This window comes from Geotrypetes seraphini, chromosome 4, assembly GCF_902459505.1.
Source record: "Geotrypetes seraphini chromosome 4, aGeoSer1.1, whole genome shotgun sequence".
NCBI lineage: Eukaryota > Metazoa > Chordata > Amphibia > Gymnophiona > Dermophiidae > Geotrypetes > Geotrypetes seraphini.
The window spans coordinates 221,122,203-221,147,003 of record NC_047087.1 but is presented as its reverse complement, the minus strand read 5'-3'; the positions used below and the strand labels follow the sequence as shown (position 1 = coordinate 221,147,003).

General features: G+C 42.8%; 1 protein-coding gene across 4 annotated transcripts in view; it reads left to right on the top strand.

The window, feature by feature from the left end:
• Positions 1–24,801, top strand: part of BMS1 (BMS1 ribosome biogenesis factor) — a 95,918-nt gene that overhangs the window by 20,595 nt on the left and 50,522 nt on the right. For all 4 annotated transcript variants that reach the window (XM_033942274.1, XM_033942275.1, XM_033942271.1 and 1 more), the window contains exons 6-10: positions 43–185; positions 901–1,022; positions 8,461–8,657; positions 12,725–12,864; positions 22,292–23,103. In XM_033942274.1, the coding sequence (XP_033798165.1) occupies positions 43–185; positions 901–1,022; positions 8,461–8,657; positions 12,725–12,864; positions 22,292–23,103 (1,414 nt within the window). The remainder of the gene's footprint in view (positions 1–42; positions 186–900; positions 1,023–8,460; positions 8,658–12,724; positions 12,865–22,291; positions 23,104–24,801) is intronic.

The following is a 24,801-nucleotide window of genomic DNA, read 5'->3' as shown; positions in this document are numbered from 1 at the left end:
ATCTATGGAGAGATTTAAAACCCTCTTTTCTTTAAACTTTAGGGTGCCAAACTCTTCTATCTCTCCGGCATGGTGTATGAAGAATATCAAAAACAAGAAATTCGCAACCTGGGTCGTTTTATTTCTGTGATGAAGTTCCGGCCCCTTGTTTGGCAGACCTCTCATCCCTATGTCCTGGCTGACAGGTATTTTTCTTATTGATAGAGAGATGCAATATGGGATGAGAGTGTGCAGATAGCATTTAGGTACTGAATAAGTCTGAAGTGATGTTAAGGTTCATTAAATGCTTCTGATGCTAGGTACCTTCTTATTGATGAAGAATGTCCAAAATAGATTTCAGTTGCCATTGGTTACCTGGGCACAAATCTTCTGCCAGCTTGGCTAATGTAATGGTTATTGAAAAACCCGATACATTCTTCCTTTTCTTTTCCCAAGAACAACTGAAGCATGATGTTTGGCTGCTCTGGTATTAGCTTCTGTGCTAAACTTCCAGTTGAAGAGCCTATTGTGTGTTCTGCTTTAGGAGCCATCTTTTCCAAATGATTGGGGATGCTACAAGCAAATGCTCCCTTGTGAGGGAGTTTTCTCAATGTTGGAGATGCTCAAGCACCCAAAGTATGCCTATGAGTCCTGTTATGGTGTCTCCTTCACTTGTCCTATAGGCTATGCACGTTCCTGAGTCATGCAGTCTATGCTAGGGATAGGAGAGTTCTGGAACAGTTTGGGTGGCTTTTGAATTTTCCCACAATATTTTGAAAGTGTTTGATACTGATTATGTGAGTCTATTTTGGTTAATTATAGCAGTTTAACCTGAATGCTCACACATCTGGTTTTATTTGTGCATGGGGAAGCTGTTTTGGAAATACACATCATTTAGGTGGTGACATGTACTCCTTTCAGAATGGAAGATCTGACAAATCCAGAAGACATTCGACTGAATCCCAAGTCTGACAGGAAGGTGTCTCTTTATGGTTACTTACGAGGGGCTCACTTGAAGAACAAAAGTCAGATACATATTCCAGGTAAAAGAGCTTCTTTGGGATTTCAGCATCGATCAATACATTTGTGACTTCAACAAATAGGGCCTTCCTGAGTGTTTGGATGCAAGGGAGACAGCAGCACAAAAATCTCTTCTCATCCATTGTTTCACCTATGGGGTCAGAGGTTCTAGGAGGCATATTCTGGCTCAGGTACATTACATTACATTAGTGATTTCTATTCTGCCATTACCTTGCGGTTCAATCTTGCAAACAAATAAAGCCTTATAGTCCTTTTTCACTTTTGAAAACTCTTCAGTTTAGTCAGAGCCAGCCTTTGTTGGGTCATGTCAACATGAGCCTTCATTCATAATTACCCAGGTTTTTTTATTTATCCCTTTGCAACTTACTTAACCCAAACAATACAGAGATAGTCCTTGACCATAAACTGCAGCTGTCTCTTGACAGCCAAAGTCTGACACCAGTTAGCAGATATTGCGGTGGCTAAGACTCTCTTCAATGGGCTCCAAACATAGATCCAGCCTCAGAATCAAACCCAGGACCTCTGCTTGGCAGTATCACTGAGTGACTGGGCCAGATCGTTACCTTGTTTAACGAGAATTTATTTTATTGGTAATGTGCAATAGAAATTTACAGTTTTTTGTGTTTCAATTTGTGCTCCCCTTCGTACTTAATTTCAACATTTTTATTGTGCCTTATAGCCCGGTGCTTTACAATAAATTATATGCAGGCAAGGCACAGTGAGCTTATGCCCAGGAGAATTTACAATCTGAATGGGTAACTGAGACATTGAGAGACAAAGTGACTTGATCATTATCACTATGGGCAAAATTCTGTATATGGGGGCCGATAAAATTTCATACCATTCCATAAATGGCGCTCAGAGTTGGGTGCCATGTATAAAATAGCATTTGGCACCAGGATCCACACTCAATTTTAGATGCAAGGATTTACACCAAGTAACACCTGGTGCAAATTCTTGTGTCTAAATTACATACGGACCAACTTAGTCTTTAAAACTGTATGTAACATAACATAACATTGTACTTATAGACTGCGTTACCAAAAAGTTCTATGCGGTTTACAAAAGATTATAAACATTAAACATAATCGTATATTTGAATGAGTCAGCTAGTCAGATATTTGGAGAAAAGATAGGTTTTTAGCTATTTTCTAAAATGTCTGCAAGAAACAGCTGTGAACAACAGTGATTAAAATTATTTTTCATGAGAAGCTGCCTGAGATGCTAAAGAGTGATTTAGGAATTTCTTGCTTTTACAACCTTTTACAGAAGGGAAATTAAACAGAGCATGAGTTTTTCTACTGCATTTGTGCATAGCTATAGTAAAAACTATTAGCCAGATAAGTAGAGGCTGTACCATATAAAACCTTGTAACAAAAACAGCCAAGCTTGAACAATACCCGAGCTTCCACAGGCAACCAATGCAATTCCTAATAAAATAATGTAACATGATCGTATTTCTTCAATCCGTAAATCAATCTAACTGCTGTGTTCTGTATCAATGATAATCTCTATAATCCCTTCTTAGTAATTGATAAATAAGCAATATTGCAATAGTCAAGGAGACTCAACAGTAATGTAAATTCCAGGAATGCCCTTATCTGGCCATGGCTGTGCCCTCTTTTCGGATCAATGTATACATTTTATGCTTGGATCCAAGTGTCTAAAAACATGCATGTAAATTTTAAATGATGACAATTGGTGCCAATAATTGACTATCCTAGTGCATTAGGAACATCAGTCTTGACCAACGGGTTTTAGCCTTCCTTGACTGCGAAGTGTGTAGAGATTCTCATTTACATATTCTTCTGCTCCGCCTCCCCTCACTCTGGGCTGTGCTGAATCTCAGTCTTTCTCTCTGTCTCTACACGCAAAGTTGTTAGGAGCTTGTTTGTTCTGCTCGAGTTTATTTTCTAATTATTGTTCAGGTTTTTAACTGAGTGCGAGGCTTTTTGTGCTGCAGAAACTCTCAGTTCCCCTGAGAAGTCTCTGGGTGCAAGAAGACACACAGACTCTCAGGTTAGAGGTCTATAGTAGAGAATGACACGGTGGCGGTTTACCCGCGGCCACCGCATTTTAGCCACGGGTCACCCGCCGAAAACGGGGAAGAAAACTAGCAGTCGCTGCGGCGACGGGGACAAGGCCATTCACCGCCCGCGGGACGGTGAATGGTCTTGTCCCCCGCAGTGAGGCATGAAGGATCGCGCGGTCCCCGCAGCTCACACCCGCCCGCCCAATCGATTCCAGTGTCCAGCCAGCTCTCTCCCCTCTCCTCACCCCAGTCCGCAGATCCTCCTCCTCGGCGACCCGCACGCTACCAGAGAGCCGCGCACACCCGCCACTGCTCAGCCTCGATCTTCTGCTCTGACGCAACCGGAAACAGGAAGTTGCAGCAGAGCAGAAGATCGAACACTGAGCAGCCGCGCGTGTGCGGCTCCCTGGGAAAGCGGCGCAGGTTGCCGAAAAAGAAAACCCACAAACCAAGGTGAGGAGAAGGGAGAGAGCCGGCCAAACACCAGGATCGACCGGGCAGGCAGGTAGTGGCCGCGGGGACCGTGCGATCGCTAGTGTTCCCGGCTCAAATTGGAAGGAGGGAGTGAAAGGAAAAAGGATTCTGGGCCAAGGGGATGAAGTCGGAAAGAAAAACCCACAGCAGGAAAGAAAGGGAAGGACTGGCAGGTGAGCCAGATGCTAGAAGCGGGGGGGGGGGGAAGAAAGAGGGAAAAAAGCTAGATGGGGTTGAAAAGAAGAGACACACTGGTATGGAAGAGGAAGATAGGGGAAATCTGGACACAGGAAGGTAACAGAAAGAGGGGAAATTATGTGCATGGGGCATAGGGACAGAGACATAAAGGGGACATGCCATGGGGATGGTATATGGACACAGGGGGGGCAATGACAGATACATAGGGGAGATATTAGAAATGGAGAAAATAGGAGCACAGAAGCGAGATGGTTTGTGGGGATGGGACAGGGACCGAGCTTGCAGGCTCCAGTGGCTTGCACAAATTACATTGTGACGTGCCATGAAAATAAGAGGAAGGAAGGTAGATAGGCCACGCGAGAGGAGCTGAAGGGTAGTAGAAAGGAACAGATGGTAAAGGAGGGAGGGAAGGGTGGTGGTGGAAAGGAATAGAACAGACATTGAAGGAGGGTGGAGAGGAACAGACCCCCAAGGGAAATGTGGAAGACAGAGTGGGAAGAAGACAGATGCCAGACTATGCGGGAGCGGAGGGAAGAAGATGGGTGCTAGACCAATTGGGGGGGGGGTTAAGGGAGAGGCACAGTAACAGCAAATGGAAGACGCAGAGAGAAGACACACAGTGGATGGAAGGAATTCAATGAGAAGATGTGGAAAGCAGAAACCAGACAACAAAAGTAGAAAAAAAAATTATATTTATTTATTTATTTTTTGCTTTAGGATAAAATAGTATATTAGTTGTGTTGATAAAAATTTATAAACAAAGCCCTGCCAGCTGAACATCTCTTTCTCTAGTTCAGCAGCAGGAACTTTGATTTATAAGAAAGGAATAAGCTAAATATTACAGTACTAAGGCTTATATGGATGCAGTGGGGACGGTGACGGGGCGGTGAATGGGATGGCAGTGGCGGTGACGGGGCGGTGAAAGGGATGGCGGTGACGGTGACGGGGCGGTGAAGGGATCGGCGGTGACGGGGCGGTGCAGAGGATGGTGGGCCGGTGACGGGGCGGTGACGGGGACAGATTTTTTCCCCGTGTCATTCTCTAGTCTATAGCCCACAGGCACCTGTTTTGCTTGATTCCTGTGTGGCCAGCCTGCTTCAACAGTTTGGATGCTCACGGAGCGTTCCCTAAGTTGCAAGTTTGCCCCAGGTTTTGTCTGCAGTGAATTTGAGTTTAGGCTATTTGACTCCCGTGGCTATTTTGTTACTGTATTGGGCCGGCTGCCTTCCTTCCCCCACAGTGTTGCAAGGGCTTTAATGGGGGTCTGAAGGTTCACCCCCACAAGAGATCTGGATAGCAGTCCAAAGAAACAAGCTGTTTTTGAATGTCTTTAGGCTTGTCTGAGGCAGAAGTCTTCTCATACTTCTGGCTAGAGGTGCAGTGAATAGCAGCTCCCAGTACAAGTATGACATAGTAAGTAGGGATGGTACAGCCTTTGGGCAAAATCGGGGGGGGGGGGGGGGGGGAAAAGAGGGGGTTCTAAATGTGAATTTTCAGAATTTCAGAGGTAAGGAACAGGTCCCCTCACCTCTAAAACCCCCTTCCTGATGTTTTTTGATTTTGCATTGAGCCTCCATGGGTCTTTTTTATGTCCCAGAACGCTGTTTTAGTGGCCATCTTGCTTAAAACTTATGTACATGGACTCCTCTGGAGAAGAGACTTCGGATATGGCGGATGCATGTCTGAAGGTAGTCAGTGTTCCACATGTGGCGCAGCACGTGAGGGGGGCAGGAGGTGATGGGAATGCAAAGTATGTGAGTCCCAAGTCAGAAATTTCAGTTGAAACTGGACCAGGAAGAGTTGACATTCCCAGAAAAGCACAGTCATGTCTCGCTGCAACAGGCTTTCCTCCTGGACCTTAAGGTTAAGACAGTATTTCTCATAGCAATAGTTTTAGCGAGAAGGGTCTCAGAATTACAGGCTCTTTCATGCAGAGAGCCATATCTGAGGATCACAGACACTGGGATTTCCCTCTGCACGGTCTCTTCCTTTCGGCCGAAAGCTGTTTCAGCATACGTCAACCAAGAAGTTTGTTTGCTTGGGGTTCAGCCTGTAGGCTTGACTAAGCAAGACAGGATATTGCAGAGGCTGGATGTGCATAGAATTCTACTCCATTATCTGCAAAAGACCAATGACCATCTGCTTATTTTAACTAGTCAGTCAAGACAAGTTAGACCATGGATTTGCATGGCAATTTCGTCAACATACATAGGCAACCGTTTGCCACAGCCTATCTCTATCAAAGCTCATTCGACCAGAAGTGTGGTGTCTTTGTGGGCAGAGGCCCAGGCAGTTCCGTCTGAAGAGATTTATAGAGCAGCTATCTGGTCTACCCTTCGTACCTTTACAAAGTTCTGCAGAGCGGACATGGCAGCATAGGAGGACATTGCCCTTGGGTCCTCAGTTTTGCAGGCAGGTTCATCTGTCCCACCCTAGGCATCTAGCACTGCTTTGGAATGGAAGATTAGGTTCTTACCTTGATCATCTTTCTGTTAGTATGATACTGTATTATTTGGCATGTCAATGAGGGCTAAGAGTCAAATATCTTCGAATAACAATAAGCTTTTACTTATTATGACAGGGGTTGCCATACAACAAATTACAAATAATTGGAAGACTTGGAATAGACTAAACCAGTGATTCCCAACCCTGTCCTGGAGGAACACCAGGCCAATCGGGTTTTCAGGCTAGCCCTAATGAATATGCATGAGAGAGATTTGCATATGATGGAAGTGATAGGCATGCAAATTTGCTTCATGCATATTCATTAGGGCTAGCCTGAAAACCCAATTGGCCTGGTGTTCCTCCAGGACAGGGTTGGGAACCACTGGACTAAACTATAGTTTCAGGTGGAATTCTCCGTGTCTTATATATATATAAAATGGAAAGGGTAATAGCTAAGGAACAGGGGTATTTAAAAAAAATTCTGGATGTTTGGGAGCCTTTAACAAAATATTGTAATGAGTAAAAACCTTTTTTCCCTTTAATTGTGTATGTCCAAGGTTGGGAGAGGGGGGAAGGATAGATTTTGGCTTTTATATAATTATAAGAAATGTTAAGAAGGGAATTTATTGTATGCTTTTATGTGAGTTAAAAATTGTTATGGAATGGGAGGGGGGAGATAAGTTTTAAAGTGGATTATTGGAGAATATTAAGTGTTATATTTAAGTTAAAATGTTATTATTTGCTGTCACACTTATAAGTTTTAAAAATGAATAAAGATTTTTTTTTTTTTTTTTAAAGAAGACATAGGAGTTTGTATGGCTCACCCTGTCAGTTTTTTCAATGCGCCTGCTTTCTGCCACTGACAAATCTTTAGACAGAAACTGGAGTTTTTCTCCTGCTAGTTTGATGGACATGTACAGATAAATTGCAAATAAAGTAATGATTTTACTGAGTTTTGGAGCTCCTATGTGTTAGAACTAGTTATATACAGCAAGTTAGTTCATTGGTACACCTATGTTTTATCTTCATGCTAATTACAGTAGAATCTCAGTTAACCAGCACTCTCACCCAACCGAGAAAAAATTCACCAGGGAAAGAAAAATGTCCCCCGAAGCACCAGCAGTTCTGAGCCGCAAACTCCCTCCCTCCCTCCCTCTAGCCCTAAAGAACTAGAAGCAGCGGAAGTCCTCAGTTGTGAACCCCACCTCCCTCCTGACCCAAAGTACCAGCGCGGCAGTTGCCTGAGCCATAAATCCCCCCTCTCCCCCAAGCCCCAAAGCAGCTGAGACACAAATCCCATCCCTCCGCCCTGAAGCACCAGCGCGGCAGTGGTCCTTCTCAATATGCCAAAGCCTGTTATTTCTTCCTCTATAACATCACCAAAATCCAACCCTTCCTCTCAGACCACACCACCAAAACCCTCATCCAAACTCCAGGGATTCAAGACAAAGTTAGACAAGTTCCTGCTGAACAAGAACGGGCGCTGGTAGGGCTAGTCTCGGTTAGGGTGCTGGTCTTTGACCAGAGGGCCGCCACGTGAGCGGACTGCTGGGCATGATGGATCACGGGTCTGACCCAGCAGTGGCAATTCTTATGTTCTTATGTTAACTCTTATCAAATCCTGCCTTGACTATTGCAACCTCCTTCTCACTGGCCTTTCACTAAACCATCTCTCCCCTTGCCAATCCATTCAAACTTCTGCTGCATATTTCACCAAAGTCACACCTCTCATAAAATCACTGGCTCCCCATCCATTTCAAAGTACAATTCAAACTCCTCTTACTGACCTACAAATGCACCCACTCCTCAGCCCCCCCCCCTGCAAACTCTGCTTCTTGGGTAAGTCCTTCCTTTTTCCTCCCTTCTCCTCCACTGCTTACTTCAGACTGCCCCTTCTTCCTTGCCACACCTTATGCCGGGAACAGTTTGCAATTGCTAGTTGTATTTAAATCCAGGCAAAGAACTCACTTCTTTGATTCTGCCTTCAGCTCCTAACATGTACTGTAACTCAACCTCCCCCTCCCCTGTATCTGTTTTTTGCTTAGATTGTAAGCTCTTCGAAATAAAGAAATACCTAGCTCCAGGCTGCACCATCTCTTGTCCTGGTGAAGTCCTTTGAAACTGTGCATATTCTTTACCTCCATCTGCTGAATGGGGAATATAATTCACTAGTTTGGACTGGTTTAAGGGGATTCAAGGAAAGGAAATTAACAAGTAAAATTTAAATTTCACTTTTTTGATTCAAGTTAAATACAATTTATAAATCCACCTCTCTTGTTTTTGTTATCTAGGTGCAGGAGATTTCACACTTAGTGATGTCAGTTTCCTCCTGGATCCCTGTCCACTTCCGGAACAGCAGAAGAAACGCTCTCTGACGGAAAAAGAGAAGCTGATTTATGCCCCACTCTCAGGTGTAGGTGGTGTGGTATATGATAAAGACGCTGTCTACATTGACCTGGGTGCAAACTATGCTCAGCAGGCACAGCTGGTAAGAGTAACCTATTGCATCTGGCTCAAGCTATTAAACTGCATTTTATCTAATTGTCTTGATGAATACCGTGATGTGTGTCTTTTCATTTGATGGTAAGTTTAGGTTCGGAATAAGTCACGTGTCTCACTTTCTGAAATCAACTCCTATTTTAGAACAGTTGCCCTGCAGAGCTCTGCCTAAACAGGATAAACTAGTGCTCAGGCAGACTAAATGAAGCAAAATTTTTCTACTTGTTTTTAAAGGTTGCCTCCCTTCTGTCCAGGCCTATATCAATAATCTCCTCCTATCCCATGCACCTTGCCAGCCCCTCTCCTCCCTTCTCCTCTCTTCTCTCTTTTTTGTTCTGTCTTTGACTTACATTCTTTGCCTGTTTATTTTTACATTGTAAACTATATATATGCCACGAGAACCTGTAAATGGCTACATGTATGTGAATGGGTTTCTAGGCTATATCCATATGATTCAGTACCCTAAACATAGCACATGTAGTTGCTCTGGTTAGTCATATTCTTGCTTAAGCTACTGGGTTGCATCAAGTAAATATGTTATGCTGGCTAGTATGGGAATACAACATTTCCTCTTTTCCAGAAAATATTCTTCTCTTGCTTTTCCTGTAAGATTACAATCCAGCGGGGGTAGGGTCCTTACACCAGTCCTCAAGGGCCACAAACCAGTTGGGTTTTCAAGATATCCACTATCCAGAAGATGTGGTAAGAGCAGATAGTATAGCTGGTTTTAAGAAAGGTTTGGACAAGTTCCTGGAGGAAAAGTACAAAGTCTGTTATTGAGAAAGACATGGGGGAAGCCACTGCTTGCCCTGTATTGGTAGCATGGAATATTGCTACACCTTGGGTTTTAGCCAGGTACTAGTGACCTGGATAAGCCACAGTGAGAATGGGCTACTGGACTTGATGAACCATTGGTCTGACCCAGTAAGGCTCTTCTTATGTTCATTGTGTGCAAACCTCTCTCTTGTTCTTTAGTGATATCCTGCAAACCTGATTAATTTGTGGCCTCTGAGGACCAGAGTTAGTCTTCCACAATAAACCTGTTAGTCAAGATATGTATAGAAACTATCCTACTACCATAAGAAGTCTGTGCCTATTTGGTTAAAATTTCCTATCTTTATTTAAAGTCCCCACACCAGCTATCATATTGCTTACTTATACTGTGCTTATATTATACTATATGTCTATCCTTATTTAAAGGAAAAAACTAAAGCCAAGACTTCTCAATATATAGATCAAAGTGTAACTTTAAATATAAATGTTAATAGAACCAATATAATCTTCACATACACTCAAAATTGTGTAATCCGACCAAGAGCCGAAGTTCCTATAGTCGAACCCACCGTCCTATCACTGTGTATGACTTTAGTTCAGGAAAAATACACTGGAGGCAAATTGCTCTTTACTTAATGTCTTTGTTCTCAATGGCAATAAAGAAAATTACTCCACTTAGCTTTAGAGTATGTTAACAGGTCCCGACATGGGCCATGTTTCGAGGGTCTGTTTCAAGGAACCCAGAGGAGAGATGAACAACTTCAAATGCCAGAGAAAGGAAACTGTGTGATACAGACGAAAACTTGTATTCTGTTAACAAAAGAAACAAAAACACTCCTTGAAAGCTGTGCAATATGCTGTTATAATACCATATTAATAGAACTCTAAAAAGACTACACAAGGGAGGGTACATGCCATAAGTTGAAACGAGAGAGTCTCTTCAAATTGTTCTTTAAAGTGGCAGCGAGAAAAACGCTGACTTAAATATCAAAATGTAGGATAATGATGCAGTTCCGCAGAGGGCGGGGCTACGTGCGGATCAGCTGAGCCATACTGTCTCGGTCAGAAAACCATGCTTAAAAACTAAAATAAACAAATGAATGTCATAAACTGGAAATGTCAAGCTTGTGAGAGGTTGAAAAAGAATAACAATGAGCTATAAAAATGCTTGCCATTCAGTTTCGCTGTTAAGGCCATCGGGATGTAGTGTATGTAATCTGAGGATCAAACGTTGCTCCCTAACACACAATATTCGGGAAAGGTCACCGCCCCTTGGGAGTCGAGACACTTCACGACTGAAAAGCGTAAATCATCAATGGAGTGCTGCTTATCCAACCAATTCTGGACTAAAGGGGCTTCCAGTATTTTAGTTCGAATTTTACTAAGATGTTCAGCAATCCTCAACTTGATATTACGAGACGTTTGTCCTATATAAGGTAACAAGCAGGGGCATTGGATAATGTATACTACACCCCGGTTATTGCAGTTGGATGACATGGCTTTCTTTTTTACCCAATTTGGGAGGGCAAAACTTGAAAGAGGAACACTGTACTGGCAAAACTTGCAGTGACCAAATGGTTGATGTCCATTATATACCGGAGTGTCTACTATAGGATTGTACTGTGAACGTATCAGCTGTTGTTTCAGGTTTGGTCCCTTAGAGAATGCGAATCTTGGGGGATCTTGAAATTCAGGATGGTACTGCATTACGCTCCAGTGCTGTTTGATAAATGTTTAATGTGAAAGGCATATTTCGAGTGGGGTAATACATATACAATAGAGGAATCCGGATGATGCTGCTGTGAACCTAAAAGAGTTATACGAGAGGCATTAGAAGCCCTTTTGTATGCTTTCTTGATTACTGACCGCGGATAACCTCGTTCTAAAAACCTTGTAGTAAGATCTTGAGATTTATTCTCAAAGTCCTCTTCATTAGAACACAGTCTCTTAAGTCTAAGAAATTGACCAGTTGGAATGTTGTGTCTCAGATGTTTTGGGTGGAAACTGTCATACCGCAGTAGATTGTTACGATCAGTCTGTTTTCTGTGTATGGTGGTGGTGAATGAACCATTATGAAAAGTAATAAATAAATAAATCTAAAAATGAGACTTGATGCTGGTGAGTGAATGCTGTAAATTGCAAATTGGGGTCGCAAGAGTTAATCCAATTCAAAAAATTAGTGAGATCAACAGGAGAACCAATCCAAACAGCAAAGATGTCATCAATGCATCGCTTCCAACATGCGAAGAGTTTATAATGATCTGAAGGATACAGAAATTGTTGTTCAAAATTAGCAACATATAGGCAAGCTATAGAGGGGGCCATTTAGCTCCCATAGCCGTGCCTTTCACTTGGACATAAAAATCTGACCCGAACTGAAAATAATTATAATTTAAAGCTATCTGTGCTAGTTGAATTAGAAGTTGAATTCTATATCCTTATTTAAAGCCTTAGGGCTCCTTTTACTAAGGTGCGCTAGCGTTTTCAGTGCACGCAGGATATTACCGTGCCCTACGCGGCTAGAACTAACGCCAGCTCAATGCTGGCATTAGCGTCTATCGCGCGTAGCAATGTAATGTGCACTATTCCGCGCGTTAATGCCCTAATGCAGCTTCATAAAAGCTCAACTATCATATCACTAACTTATCTTATGTATGTCTTATCCTTAATTAAAACCTTACTCCAACTATCTTATCGCTAACTTATGTTTTTAAACTTGTAACCCATTCTGGGCTTTCCTGGGAGGATGGGTTAAAAAACCGAATGAATGAATGAATAAATAAATATATCAAGATGACAGTTTGCTGTGAAGTTTATATCTGCTTAATGCTGCTTGTTTAAATTTATAAACTACGGTATTTTTTTCTCTTGAACTGAGTGAAGAATACCATTGCTGGTACTGAAAGTCACTGTCTTCATCTATAGAGCAGATATAACATGGCTGACCTTATAGACCAGCCATTGTTTCTCAGCCTTGCCCTGGAATGGTCACGTCCTGTAAATAAACTGTGCTTGTTCAATCAACCTTTTTGCTAAAATTACCAGTGAAGATATTGCTGTGTTTTCTAAATAAGTGGCTATTTTGTCTCTTGGAAATTAGGCTAACCCTCATCAAGTTATAATTCAGTTTATTATCTGCTATAGACTTTGGCCTTGAATGGGATGTATAGCGTTTTCATAGAGTTCACAATATTATTTTTCATCTTTTATGCATGAAAATTTATCTATCCAGAAAAAATATATTCAGAAATAAATCACTTCTTTTGTGGATTATATTTTCAGAGGGCAGCAAAACCATCGTATGAGTTGGTTCAGAGTCTTATTTCCACATATGCCACCATTGATTCCAAGATGTCTTCAAGCAAAGTGTCACTCTTCTTGGACTCCAAGCCACTGGAATTACAGGACATGGAAAACCAAGAGTATGCTGCAGCAGGTTTTATTTGTTTTTGCTATTGTTGCATTTTAGCTGAAGATATGAATAGTTAAGAACATAGCATGGGATCATAACATAACAACATAAACCCAAAATTAATTATGTTACCACAATGCACAAATGCACAATGCACAAAAACCTAACAACAAAGTTAGCAACCAATCTTACAAGGAAAGCTTTTGAGCATTGAGGTCTTGGGGCTAGATTCACTAAGATCGTGTTTGCGATCGTGTACTGACTTGATTTTTCCCAACCCAATTCACTAACCTCGTTGCCGATCAACCTCCGATCCGATCTGCGCATGCAAATGAGGGGAAATGGCATGCAAAGTAAGAAGGACGCGATTCACTAAACTCAAGAAGTTATACTGACTGGGTTGGTCGATTAAAAAAGAAGCGATTATTGTATCTATGTTGTTATTCTCTTTGGCTTGGTTGCTGATTGTACCTCTCGTGACTGGTTCATCCAATAAAAATATTTTCAAAAAAAAAAAAAGAAGCGACTGCTGAGGGCCAGTCACTCACGTCCTTTTCGACTGTCCTGCTCTCTGCTGCCTTGGCTGTCTGTCGCCCTTTGAGCCCGTGGTTTTAACCCGGGGGTTTAAAGCGGGGCTGCACTACAGCATGTTCTGTTCTGTGCAGCCCCGCTTTAAACCCATGGGTTAAAAGCATGGGCTCGTGAGTAAAAGTCCACTTCGCTGATGTTTGTCCGAATACATGGGATGTCATGATGCCTGTTAGTTACCGATGTCGCCCTTCCTGTTCATTCACAGCTATACTCTTTTCTGGCTTTCTTTTCCTTGTATTTTTTTTTTCCTTTCTAACCGTCTGGATCTTGTGGTTTGTGGGTTGTACGGGCTTCTTGCATGCTAGTTTAAGCATCCAGGAACAGCAGCATGTTCTGGGGGATTTTCTTGGAGCAGCAGAGCCTTTGCTGTTAACCCCCCCCTTCTCCTATATTTTGGCCTTGCTTGTGCGGTCTGCGCATGTGTCAGGATCGCTCTTCAGCGATCCGTGTGGGGCATGCCTCCGATCACATCCAGGAGCAAGAAGTCTCATGAATCGGTCGCCCGGCTATGGATCAGATCAGATCGCCCACGGAGCGCCCACGGAGTGAATCTAGCCCTTAGATCAGGGGTCTCCAAAGTCCCTCTTTGAGGGCCGAATCCAGTCGGGTTTTCAGGATTTCCCCAATGAATATGCATTGAAATCAGTGCATGCACATAGATCTCATGCATATTCATTGGAGAAATCCTGAAAACCCGACTGGATTCGGCCCTCAAGGAGGGACTTTGGAGACCCCTGCCTTAGATCTTCAAAGTTCCTCTTTATATTTTGTCCTATAACTTCCTAAACATTTAAGGATATTGTAGAATCTTATAGGGCAATATCCATATCCAGCTTATACCCCAGAAAAACTTTTTCCAGCCTAACTTGTAACCCATTCTGAGCTCTCTAGGGAGGACAGGATATAAAACTAACTAACCCTCCCCCTTTTTTTTGTTACAAAACTGTGCAAGAGGTTTTTAGCGCCGGTTGGTGCACTGAATGCTCTGCGTTGGTCCAATGGTCATAGAGTTCCTAGGAGTGTCGGAGCAGCGGAGAGCATTCAGCACGCTGGTCAGCGCTAAAAATTTCTTGTGCGGTTTTATAAAAGGAGGAGTTTTAATAACTAACTAAATAAAGTAATGGCCTCCCTTATTGAATCTAATGTTAAAACATGCAGGTTTAACCATAGCAAACAGGGCTCAACTAATATTGCCTCTGTTTCCAGAGAAGTTAGAGATGTAAAATCACTCATTGATGCCATAGACATTTGTTCAAAGCCAGTAGCATGATCACCAGAAGCAGTAGAACCAGCAAAACCAACATTATCTCCATAATTTCCTCCTCAATTCTAAATAGAATTTCTAGGATGAAGTGGATTCTGTATTTATGCCTTTACTTTCCCAGTATGGGTCCTGCAGTAGTAGGAGATCCATTGACCAGGTAGCTGCCCTGGGTCTCGGAGACAACCTGACTGTGCACAGGCTGTTTAAGCCTGCAGCACTTTTGGAGATAATTACCTAGTCTCTCCAAGAATTAAAGATAGAACCTCCACAGACCTCTACTGCTTAGTGCTTGCTTGTGAGTAGGACTAAGGCTCAGACCACATGCTGTCCCTTCCATCCAGACATTACTGAGATGTTGACAGACCATTGGAGATGACTAAGGCCATGATGAAACTTTACCTGATGGACGCTGATTTTAATCAGCTGTTTATTCCGCCTAAGGTGGATTCTTTTGTTGCTCAGGTTACCAAGCATACCTCCCTCCCCAGTGAAGGAGGAGTGGTGTTGAAAGATGCACAGGACTGCAGGCTGGATTTTGTCCTTAAGAGGCAATTTGAGGCTGTGGCGTTGGAGTTGAATGCAGCAACAGCATCGTTGTATGTTGGCATGTGCTTGCCACTCAAGGTTATATTGTGCTCCAGGAGTGGATGCTGACACGGATCCCCAGTTCCTTATCTTGGGAGTGGATTATGTTACAGGTGCTCTATTTGATCTGTTCAGTGTCCTGAGCTAAGTCTTTCATTTACTGTTTCCCCCCATAGAATGCTTTGGATCAAACAGTGGGTGGGAGATTCATCCTCTAACTCTGAGCAAATTGCCTTTTAAAGGTCAATTGCTCTTTGGTAAGGGTCTTGATAATCTGACGGCCATCATGCTGGATTGTAAACCAAAGTCTTTACCAGACAGCAGGCCAAGGGCCCCTAGGGGGTCAGGTCGAGATAATTTTTGTGGCTCTAGGTGTTTTCGCCAGTACTCTGGAGGACCTTTGGTCCAGAGATCATTTCAAGTCTTAAGACAGAGATCTGGAGGTGCTATGTATCCCCAGCCATCAGAATCCCACCCCATAGTGGTCCCCAAGAAGCAGTTATGACACCAGATCAGGATCCATACCTCCAAGGATAGAAGGGAGGTTGTCTGCTTGTTGGGAGGTGTGGGTGAGGTTCACCTCAGTCCGCTGGGTACTGGAAATTATTCAGGAGGGGTCCAAACTCGAGTTCTTTCATCTCCTTCCAGACCTCTTTGTATATTCTTCAGGGAGGAAGCCAGAGAAAGTGGTCAGAGTCCGAGCGACAGTAAAGAGGCTACTAGATCTAGCAGCCATGGAAGCTGTCCCGGACAAAGAATCGGGCTTAGGCAGAAACTTCATATACTTTATATTCATGTCCAAAAGAGACTAAGATTGGAGACAGGTTCTGGTTCTGAAATCAGTCATTGCTGCTTTCAGATACCGCGCTTCTGCATGGAAACGGTAAGGTTGGTCATTGCCTAGGTGGTGTCGGGGGAATTCCTAATGCCTCTGTATTTGATAGAGGCCTATCTGCATATTCCCAATTTTCCAGATCACAGAAAGTTCTTGAGATTCTTTTTTTTTTTTTTTTTAATTCTTTATTCAGTTTTAACTCTTGCAACAAGTGTACAATATTCAATCAGATAATTTGTACAAATCACTTGACATTCTAACAATTATTGTCAAATGCATATAAAAAAGACCCCTCCCCCACCCATCCCATTCATCAGGAATAAACCCATTAAATCACATAACATACCTCCCCATCCCCATATTAAATATAGTCCTATGTAATAAAAAGGTGTCCAAGGTGTCTTGAGGTTCTAAGTCTGGCATTAGCCCTCTGTGCCATATACCATCCCCATGCAGAATTCTCCTTTTTGTCCCTGTTCCTGTGCTCCCATCCATGCCCACCATCTCCCCTCATTTTGTATATCTCCCTTTGTCCAACTTCTCCCATCTCTGACTCCCTTACACCAATGTGTTTCTCACACCCTCTCTTTCCTTCGTCCCCTTGGTTTAGCTTTTCTCTTTCCCTTCCCTTCTCTCCTCCCCTGCAGGTCCTGCACATCTCTCCCTTCCCTCTAGCTCCCTTCCCATGGGTCCAACACCTCTATCCCCTCCCTTCAGTACCTAGGTGTGGGTGTGGCACTTCTCCCATCCCTCCAGCTCCAGTTCCCTCATCACATCAGCTCAGCACCTCTTTTCCTTCCCTGCCCTCCTCCCACAGTCCCCAGGCCAGTTTCAGCACCTCTCTCCAGTTCAGCAGCCCAAGCAACCCCCTCCCCCTTCGTGGGTGCAGCAGTCCCCTCCCGATCGCGGGTCCAACAGTTCCCCTCCCTCCTGATCTTAGGTCAAATGACCAAAAAAAAACCCCTTGCAACTCCCCTACCGGGTTGGCCCCTTTGTGCCTCCTGCCCCGGGCCTATTAGCATCTTAGATGTGTCATCGACCGAAGAAACAATGTCGCAGGCCTGCTCTGGGACCTTCCTCCATCTGTCCCTCCTTCCGATGTAACTTCTGCTTGAACACCCTGGTGCAGCCATGGCCATAGGCTTCTGTACTTCTTTGAGGGAATAAGCAGTCAGGTGGACAAAGGGGAACCCATAGACATCATTTACCTCGATTTTCAAAAGGCCTTTGACAAGGTGCCACATGAAAGGCTGCTTAGGAAGCTGTGGAACCACGGGGTGGGCCGGGATGTACACAGATGGATCAAGCACTGGCTGTCAGGTAGACTACAGAGGGTCGGAGTAAAGGGCCAATATTCTGACTGGCGGGGAGTCACGAGCGGTGTGCCGCAGGGATCGGTGCTGGGGCCGCTACTCTTCAACATATTTATCAATGACCTGGAAACGGAGGCAAAGTGTGAGGTTATAAAATTTGCAGACGATACCAAGCTCTGCGCCAGAGTTAGGACCAGGGAGGAGTGTGAGGAACTGCAAAGGGACCTCGATAAGCTGGAGGACTGGGCAAACAAATGGCAAATGCGCTTTAACGTAGATAAATGCAAAGTCATGCACATAGGGAAAAAGAACCCGTTGTTTGAGTATAAAATGGGGGGGAGATTGCTGGAAGACACCGGACTTGAGAGAGACTTGGGTGTGCTAGTGGATCCATCCATGAAACCATCCGCACAGTGTGCAGCAGCCTCGAAGAAAGCCAACAGGATGCTGGGCATCATCAAGAGGGGCATATCAACCAGGACGCGGGAAGTCATCATGCTGCTGTATCGAGCGATGGTGCGCCCACATCTGGAATACTGCGTTCAATATTGGTTGCCGCACCTCAAGAAGGACATGGCAGTTCTTGAGAGAGTCCAAAGGAGGGCAACGAAACTGGTAAGAGGGCTGGAAAACTTCCCATATGCTGAGAGGCTGGATAAACTGGGGCTCTTCTTTCTGGAAAAGAGGAGGCTCAGGGGGGATATGATAGAGACCTTCAAAATACTTAGGGGCATAGAGAGGGTGGACAGGGACAGGTTCTTCAGACTAAAAGGGATGACAGGTACGAGGGGGCACTCAGAGAAACTGAAGGGAGATAGGTTCAAATCAAATGCAAGGAAGTTTTTCTTCACCCAAAGGGTCGTGGACAAATGGAATGCGCTCCCGGAGGAAGTGATCCGACAGAGTACAGTACAGGGATTCAAACAGGGATTGGACAGATTCCTGAGGGAAAAGGGGATCGTGGGGTACTGAGGGAGGTGCTGGGGTGTTGCATAAGTATAGACAGCTCACCAGGTCGTGCAGGTGCAAGGCCGGAGGGTTAGGACATTGATGGGAAGATAGGACTTCGATGAGAAACCTAGGGGGCAAGGGGGCCCCTTCTGGTGATTAAGGCAGGTCATGACCTGTTGGGCCGCCGCAGGGGCGGACTGCTGGGCGGGATGGACCTCTGGTCTGACCCGGCAGAGGCACTGCTTATGTTCTTATGTTCCCTCTGTGGCCCATGATAGAGTCCTGCAAAGAATAATGTTGCATCCAGGGTTGGTAGTTTTTATTACACCAGACTGGCCGAGGCATCTGTGGTATTTCGATCTGGTCAGTCTAAAGAGGGATCAGGGTCTCAGATCCTGTCATCCAAGGGTTACTCTCACTAGGCCCAATCACCTTGAAGAATCCAGAGCACTTTAGTCTTACGTCATGACTCTTGAGCATGTAGCCTTAGCATATAAAAGCTATTCAGAAGTGGTTATAACTACTCTCCTAAGGTCCAAGAAACGGACAACATTGACCGCCTAAGCGAAGTCCTGGAAGTGTTCCAGGGCTGGTGTGCACAGAAGAGTGAGGACCTAGTCACTGTTCCGATTTCTTTGGTTCTAGCATTCCTTCAAGAGGGGCTTGAAAAAAGCCTGGTGATTGGCTCCCTGAAAGTACAGATAGCAGGTCTACCATGCTTCAAAATCCAAACTATTAAAATGATATTGGCCTCTCACATAGATGTATCCAGATATTTGAAGAGAGCATTATGTTAGCATCCTTCAGTATTTCAACCTTTTCCAACGTGGAGTTTTAATCTCATTCTCATTTGGAAAAGGCATCAATGATGGACCTGACAATTAAAACAACATTTTTAGTGGCTGTCACATCAGCATAACGGGTGTCTGAACTGCAGGCTTTATCCTCAGAGAACCTTTTCTAACATTTTTGGAGACTTTAGTTTTACTGCGTACAGTCCCCTCATTCTTGCCAAAAGTAGTCTCCCACGTCAACCAGGAAGTGCCTGCCTTCACACCCTCTGGGTCCAAGAAGAGTGACAAAGTTCTGAAATTGCGGGATGTTTGCAGAGTGTTACTTCATTATCCAGAAGTGACAAATGAGTTTCAACTGTCTGATCATCTCTTTGTGTTGGTGGGTACTAGCCATCAGGGCTAGCTGGCTTCAAATGCGACCATTTCTAGATGGATTTGTATAACCATTTCTTCTGCTTATATCGGAATTGGAAAGCGACCTCCTGTATCCTTAAAGGTACATTCCACTAGGAGCATAGACTTATGTTCCTATCTACTAGAAAGAAGATTATCAAGGTAAGTACCTAATCTTCCCTTAATCATTTGATGGACTTAAAAATTCTCCAAGATATTCACAAGATAACCAAGTTTTCACTAATTGCTGGAATCTCAATTAATTTGAGACAGTTGTGATCTCCAAGGGCAGAGTTCCAAAGTTCAGAACCCCTTTTTCCAAAGTTCAGAACCCCTTTTTCCCAATATGGTTGCATTAAATGTTCTTTTCTATAAATCCTGAGCCCTAATCAGTTTAGCCTTTCTTTATAGGAGAGCCAATCCATCTTTATCATTTATGTGGACCTTCTTAGTAGCTTTTTTATAATATTTTTCACTATTCACACTGTATCAATTTATACAGGTTTTTTTTTTTTATTACTTTCAAATAGTTCTTAATATTTTGTCTGTGTTTGACTGTTAACAGCAAACTTAGCTGAGGATTGTTCACAGTGACTCTTAAGATCCTCTTCTTTAGTGATAACTCACCATATGTACATTAGAAGTTATTTTTTCCATTTGCTACTTGCCCTCTTTAAATCCAAAGATAAGAACATAAATATTCTAATATTTGGTCAGATCAAAGGTCCATCAAGCTCAGCATCCTGTCTTCCAGCAATGGCCAAGCAAGATTACAAGTCCAAGGCAGGATCCAAGAATCTGTTTAGATACCTAGTATTGCATGATGCTTCTCAAGTTCCTCAGAACCTGGTTGGTTGTTCTGCTTCTTTTTTTTTTTTTTAATCTTTATTCCTTTTTATTTCTTTCAACAAGTGTACAGTATTATTACAATTAATTTACATAACACACTTGGCATTCTTAAACAATATTATTATACATGTTTTTATTCCCCCCCCACCTCCCACCCTTTTCCATATCAATAAAATATTCCTTCCAAATTTATATATAATTATACATCCCTTTTTGATAATACAATTAATCTGACATGAAATCTGTCCCTCCCCCCATCCTTCTTCCTCAAACACTTTAAACATTTTATTATACCCAGTAATGCACAACAATAAATATCTCATCCTATTACATATATCTCCTTATTTTTCATAACAACATCTTTCCAATATTTTTCCCTCCCTATCCCTCCCATCCCATCCCATTTCTATATATTATCCCCTAAGGAAAAAGAATAAACTTTACTCGTTATAATATTCAATTAATGGCCTCCACACGTCTTGAAATCTTTTAAAATACCCCCTCTGTATCGCAAAAAATCTTTCCATCTTATACATATGACAAACTGAGTTCCACCAAAAATTACAATTCAATCTAGAACATTCTTTCCAATTAGTTGTTATCTGTTGAATTCCCACTCCCGTAAGAATCAACAATAATTTATTGTTTGCTGCAGATATTTGGCATTTGGCCCTCATACACATTCCAAAAATCACTGTGTCATAGGATAAAGCCACATGACTCTCCATCAACATATTAACTTGATCCCATATTGATATCCAAAATGCCTGAATACATGGACAATAAAATAAAAGATGGTCTAGAGTTCCAATTTCAATTTTACAATGCCAGCATCTATTAGACTTAGAGCAATCTAATTTTTGTAATCTAGTAGGGGTCCAGAATGCTCTATGCAACAAAAAGAACCATGTTTGCCTAATAGATGGTTGTTCTGCTTCTTTATACTGTACTTCAGGCTCCGTCAGAACCAGGATCGGGACTGGGTTGCAACAACCCAGGAATTTTCCTATATGCTTCCCCCCTCTCCATCCTAGTCTGGTCATTACAGTGCAAGTTCTTGACCAGGAGCCTTGAACCACAGCATCCTCTGGATCTCCGCAATTGTGAGCAGCAAATCTGTAGTGTGTGGCGCAGTGATTAGAGCACTCTGAGGTTGTAGGTTCAAATCCTATGCTGCTCCTTGTGACCCTGAACAAGTCACTTAATCCCCCATTGCCTCAGGTACATTGGATAGATTGTGAGCCCACCAGGACAGACAGGGAAAAATGCTTGAATACCTGAATGTAAAAACCACTTAGGTTATAAGTTGTATAAAATACTAAAAATAAATAAATAAATGTAACCCTTAAGTTATGGCCACAGTTATCCCTACCAAGGGGTCTGTAATGAGTGCTTCTTTTGCAGCAGCATCAACTGATGTAGGAAGTGGAAGACCTTGCTATAACTATGTTCAATAATCTAAACATCCTGCCAGGATAGGGATCTGGTGCTATGTTTCTGCAGTTTAACTATCTGGGGATTTTGTTTTTTAGTTTATCTCCCCTCCCAACTTAATGTATTTCAATAACCAATACATTTTCCAGAACCCTGTAGGCATGGGCTCTTCATTAGACCATTAGATGTTGCACTGTAAGCAGTACCTCTGCAATATCTCTGGCCAGTGTGATGAATAAACTATTAGTCTCAGATCAAGCCCAGGCCCGACTCATAGCAGTGTACAGCACTGCCGTTAACAGTATCTCCAAGAATTGTTTAATGTGTACAATATTGGTTATCAGTAAATTTTGTTATTTGTTCACAGATTGACTTAGAGGTGAAGTATGATTAGAATTTCATTTTTATCTCTTTATTATTCACTACAGATTTGTCATGCCAAAAGAAGAAACATTAGTGGATTCAAAGACTGGCAGGGTACGTCGGAAGGCTGTCTTTGAGGATGGCAAAAATGACATTGAAGCTGCTGATGAGGAGGAGGAGGATGAGGACGACGACTCCAAGGAGAGTGATGAAGAGTCTGAAGATGACTCCAAGGAGAGTGATGGAGAAGAGAATAAAGAGATAGTGCTGCAGCAAGAAACAAAAGCATATGTTATGACTGCCAAACGTCCAAAACTTGATGATTCAAAAAGTGTCAAAGCTGGACTAGAAATGCCAGTATTTGCCGACAGTGATGATGATCTTGAGGGAAGCGTGAGGGACGAGGATGAAATGGGAGGGGACCACAACAAAGAATCCAGTAGTGAAGAGTGTGTTGGAAATGATGAAGAAAATGATCTAGGGCAAGACAGAGATGAGGAACAGGACAAAATTTCAGGCACTGATTCCAAGGCACTGAGCAGAGCAGGTGATTATGGGAATCCAGCAAAAACAGAGGAGAATAGGAAGAAGCAAGAGGCAAAAAAGAGAGTTGATGGCAAAAAAGCTTCCTTGATTTTAGATTCTGGGAATTGTACAGCAGAAGATAGTTTCACTCTTGATTCTGAGGCTGAAGGAGAATCATCTGAGGATGAGAGTGGGTCGAATGATGATTCAGAGTTAGAGAACTCTCAGGAGGAAGAAAAACAGGGTACTAAAACAGAAAGTGTTAAACAATTGAAACTGGAAGAAGATGTGGAAGATCTGCTTAAAGAAGACGAGTATAATGAGGCTGAGTTTTCTTCAGCAGAAACAGCAGGTAAGCAGTTTGGTAAGGCATGGGGGAAGTGTGGCATGCAGACAGGTTTATTTTTTTACAAGGCTAGTAAACTTAGCTTTGGTCATCTTTTTTGTTTTGCCTCGCCTTACCTAAACTTTAATGGCTTCTGCACTTTGATTAACTGGACAGTGAGAGGCTATTTAAAAGTAGCCTGTCAATATTACCTCTGTGTGAGAAGCATTCTGCATATTCATTGAGGAAATCCTGAAACCCGACTGGATTCCGGCCCACGAGGACCGGAGTTGCCCACCCTTGTACTAAACTCTTTAGTGACTTTTTCCAGCTCATTTTTAAAAAATTTGTATGCTTATGAAATATTCCCAAATATAGTAAAATGTGGAAACATGGCCTCTCCAGTCTACCCAATATTTCCTGTAGTACTGTGAGCTTTGAGAGGTCAGGGCAGCCATTTTAGAAGGCAGGTTTGAGGAGGTAGGAGCAAGAGGGCCATGCTCCTGCCATGAAGATCCCCGCTGAACCACCAGGTACTTTAGTAGGTTTGGGGGGCCATGGGAGAAGAGTCGCAAGTTGCTGACCCCTGCCCTTGGAGAACCTTCAGCCATGCACTCCCTATCTTCAGTAGTTTAAGGCACTACCCCCTTTAGTCAAGCAGCCCCCCCTCCAATCTAGCATTTCTTCTTTCCTTTGCCTCCCAACCCACTCCTTAAGTAGAGTGAATCTCCTCTTCCTATTCTTCTTATTCCTAGGATAAGTAGCATAAAATATCTTGTACTACTTGGGATCTAGCTAGGTACTTGAGATCTGGGTTGGCAACTGTTGGAAACAGGATACTTGACTTGATGGACCTTCAGTCTGTCCCAGTATGGCATTTCTTATGTTCTAATCTTTAAACTTATATACCGGATCATCTCTATATATCTAGGGCTTGATTTGGTTTACGATAAAGTCAGTAGGTACAAATACAGGAGATAATTACAGTAGACTCTTTGTTAACCGGAACTCAAGCAACCAGAAAAGAAAACAAAGAAATACTGTAATATTTTAAATAAAAATGAAAAAAATCAATTTTCTGGCAGAAATTTAAGTATAAACTTGGCATGCCACACCTGAGTACGCCCACACTTTGCTTACCACATGTCCTTTAGTTTGTCTGGAACTGTTTATGGTATGGCATAGTATGGCGTATAGTATTAGTTAGGCCTATTTTTAGTAGTAACTTTCAAACCAAAAATTACATTTATCCGGCATCTACCAATCCCCATGGGTTCCAGTTAACTGAGAATCTACTGTAATTGGATCTTAAATCAAAATCAATATCATTCTAATACAAAATAAATGTGCAATTTTCAATAATATACGAAAAATGTTATAAGACATACAGGCTCTAATCTATAATGGTAACTCATTCCATAGTGCAGTAAAAAAAATACGAGTGTGAATGCACAATGCAATTTCTATTATGAACGCTTTAAACTGAAGGAAATGACAATGTATAAAGATGAATAGATCTACAAGTTCTTCGTCCTTAAAAGATAACGGCATGAGATTGATTTGCATTCACTGCCTTCATTGCATGCAAATCTTACATGCATATTCATTGTGGTTATCCTGAAAACCTGACTGGCAAGGGGGGTACACCAGGACTGACTTGGGAAATATTGCCTTTGAGCATTTACCTTGTGGCATATTCATCCTATGCCTTTTCGTTCCAGAGCT